Here is a 3,143-nt window from a genome sequence, read left to right as displayed (position 1 = left end):
GTTTTATTTGTTTGTTTGTTTGTCTGACTGTTTTCTTCTTCATAACTTCCGAACAGAATTATTGACGGGTAAAATACGTGTAAAAGAAAAAAGTTTCATTTCCAAAATTACTCTATGTGGGAAATATTTCCAAAATAGAAAAACATGAAATCATTACGCATAATTATGGGGCTTCGGAAAATTTGCAGGTGCAAAATCGGGGAGTGGGGTAGTGATAAATTCTAAAAAAAAACAGAAACTAATTTTTTTCTGGAGCTTAAGTAAGAACTTTCATTTGTATACCAAATAATTTGGGATTATTACATTGATTAACCCGTGGCAGAAAATCTGCTTCTTCTTCAGACCTCGTACGTACATGTGATGAATTTGACCCCCATTCAATTCGGTGACTTATGAATTCTCTAAAATAGTACCATATTGTTCGTCTGTCCCCAAATATACCACATTTGGATCTTCTCCCAATTCTAAGCGGCCATAGCGTGCTATGATCGGCTTGTTACTTACTGGTCGCGGCCATTTTCTTTTGGGCTTGGAATGGGTCAACATATGACTCTTCAAATTGGTAGACTGAGCAAAGCATTTGTGACATCCCTCGATGGGACAGTGATATGGTCGGTCGCCAGTGTGTATGCGCACATGGGTGCGGAGGTTGAAATCGAGGGAGAAGCGTTTGCCACAACCTTCGAATGTGCACTCGAATGGCTTCTCGCCCGTGTGCACCAGTTGATGTCTCTTCAGTTTTGAACTTTCAACGAACGACTTGCCGCATTCGGCACACACATGGCCGCGCGGACCATGAGTGGCTGAGTGCTTGCGCATGGCAGAATGGTTGCGAAATTCTTTGTTGCAATCGCGATATGTGCAACGGAAAACTGTGACTGTTCCTGAGGCGGTGGTTGTTGTGGAAACAATACTCGATGGCTGTGTTGTTGCAGGCGTTTGTTGCGCTGTGGATGCTACTGGTGGGGACGGTGCGGCTGCCACCGTTGTAACGACATTGCTGATCGACGCATGAGACTTCCTTTGCTGCTTATTCAGATTTTGGGATCCTTTCAGTTTCACCGTCGGACCCATGCCGTCTCCCATAGAATTCTCTTGTTTGAAGGTAATTAGCTGTGTCAGATCAACTAGTTGAAGATTGCGGCTGGAGGTGCTGGTTGCGGCAAACTGTGGCTGTTTCTCTTCTTTGGGCTGTAAGAGTTCCTGCGGATGTGGCGGTGACGGTGCCACCATCGGCAATTGATATTCGGTGTTTTGTAATGAGGTATCTTCACACTTGATGTCTTCCACAGCGCCTGCGGTTTGTACTTCTTCTTCGACGATGTCACCAGTGAACGGGTCAGGGACAATGACATATTCCGAGGGTGACAGTCCTTCGTTTACATGCATCATGCTGCTGGACTCCTCGAGCAGCATTCTGTTTGTGGTATCTGATTCGCCAATGGACTGTTGATTGTCCTCTGTGGAATCGGTAGTGTTTTCCTGAACTGTTGTTAAATGTTGTTCCGCCAAATGCTCTTCGTCGTCCACGACCTGATCCTCTTCATCCTCATCCTCGGAATTTAATGCCGACCATAAGGTAACATTGAACTCATCCTGCGTTATTCGAATCGGTACTTTGGTTTGTTTCCATCGCTTGGCCGTGTGCGGCTTCTTCCGCTGGCTGTTCTGCAACAGTTTCTCCTTGCGTTCTTTGCTACAGAGCATATGATTCCGTTCGGGCACTTCTTGCTTTACGACTTTCGACAATTCATTGGCATCGGGCTGTTCCATTTTGACATGCGAAGGGATCATTGCGGCTGGCATACCGAATTGGGCGGCTCCCAAGTTCAGTTGCGCCGCTACATACTGGTCAAACACTTGTGTCGAGTTTGTGGGCAGAATGACGCTTTCGCCGACATTAACGCTCTCGGCAAAGGCCTGTAGGGCATCTGCAGGCGAGGGCTGCATAATCATTTGTGGTGGCATAGGTTCAGGAACTGCATAGTATTGGATGTTATCACCCGATATGAAAAATTCACCCGGATCGACAACAATGTTGCCCTCCTCGTCCCGATCATCGATTATTTCCTCGATGAGAAAACTCTCACCCACGGGGCCACAGGTGGTAATGGGCTCCTCCAAATCGGACGTGTACGGCTGTTCAATGATGGTCGTGGATGGAGGTAAGATGTGTGTAAAGTATAGAGGTGATGTTGTAGCACTATGTGTCACTGGTACTGCAGCAGAAGCCAACGAGAGATTATTCACAATAGGCGCCGAGCTGCCAGAGCCCAAAGCGAAATTGTGGATGTTCATTATGTGACCACTCTATAATTGTGTACTTGATGGAATTAATTGTTCTTCGTTCTTTGCACAAAACTATCTGGGAATCGACGGCAATTATCAACACTACGACGCTTCTTAGGCGGAACTTTGTTTTTATTTCGCTTTGTTTTTCTCCGTATTTATGGTTTGGCAGACGCGTTGTTGGTTTTCGTTTTCTGTGTTGTTTGTCTACGCATTTTTTTTGTTCTTTGCCACTGCCACCGCAACCTTTCACTTCTCGCTTTTATAGCTGGGCTCGAATAAATTCACCAATTGTTTAAATTAACGTATTGGAAAGTTTGTTTACATTGCAAAAATGTAAATATTTTGAAAAAAGCCGGTAAATATAATATGGCGGAAAATCGGAATTGTCCAAAAAATGGCTATATATTTTTTCCTGTATTCTCACACTAATGCCAAAATAATGCTATTTCCTCGAACGAATGTACCCAATACTTAATACTCGGCTATTGTGAATGCGTGTTTGATACACGGGGAACAGCTGTATGTTTTCATCGCCAGCGGCCATTCACAATAGCATGACACTGAACAAAGGAACGAAAAAGAGTGCAAAAGGAAAGAAACAAAAATGTAATATCGAAGCCGATGAAGCTCATTTGTCAATTGACATTTTGGCGCAAATTTGTTAGCAAAACAAGAAAACAAGTGGGTGGTATTAATGTTTGTTGTAAAATAATAGTTCTGTCAATGGTGGAAAATACATTAACTGTGGAAAGAGTGTTTTTATTATTGCGTCTTTTTGCGGAAACTGCCCCCTGTTATACATACACACGCCAACAAAATCACAGTAGAATCTCATAACAATTCCAAAGATT

The 3,143-nt window shown here is 43.7% G+C and overlaps 1 protein-coding gene across 1 annotated transcript; it reads right to left on the bottom strand.

Annotated features, from left to right (window-relative positions):
• Window positions 1-390: 390 nt before the first annotated feature.
• LOC133331164 (polycomb protein PHO) lies at window positions 391-2,339 on the bottom strand. The gene has a single exon (XM_061539559.1). It carries the CDS (start codon window positions 2,296-2,298, stop codon window positions 391-393), a length of 1,908 nt encoding a protein of 635 aa, XP_061395543.1. The 5' UTR covers window positions 2,299-2,339.
• Between the last annotated feature and the right edge of the window lie 804 nt (window positions 2,340-3,143).

This window comes from Musca vetustissima, unplaced genomic scaffold (genome assembly GCF_032173495.1).
Source record: "Musca vetustissima isolate MV318-11 ecotype Yass unplaced genomic scaffold, APGP_CSIRO_Mvet_v1 utg7633, whole genome shotgun sequence".
Classification (NCBI taxonomy): domain Eukaryota; kingdom Metazoa; phylum Arthropoda; class Insecta; order Diptera; family Muscidae; genus Musca; species Musca vetustissima.
The sequence above is the reverse complement of the archived record's forward strand: the minus strand, read 5'-3'. Positions and strand labels throughout refer to the sequence as shown.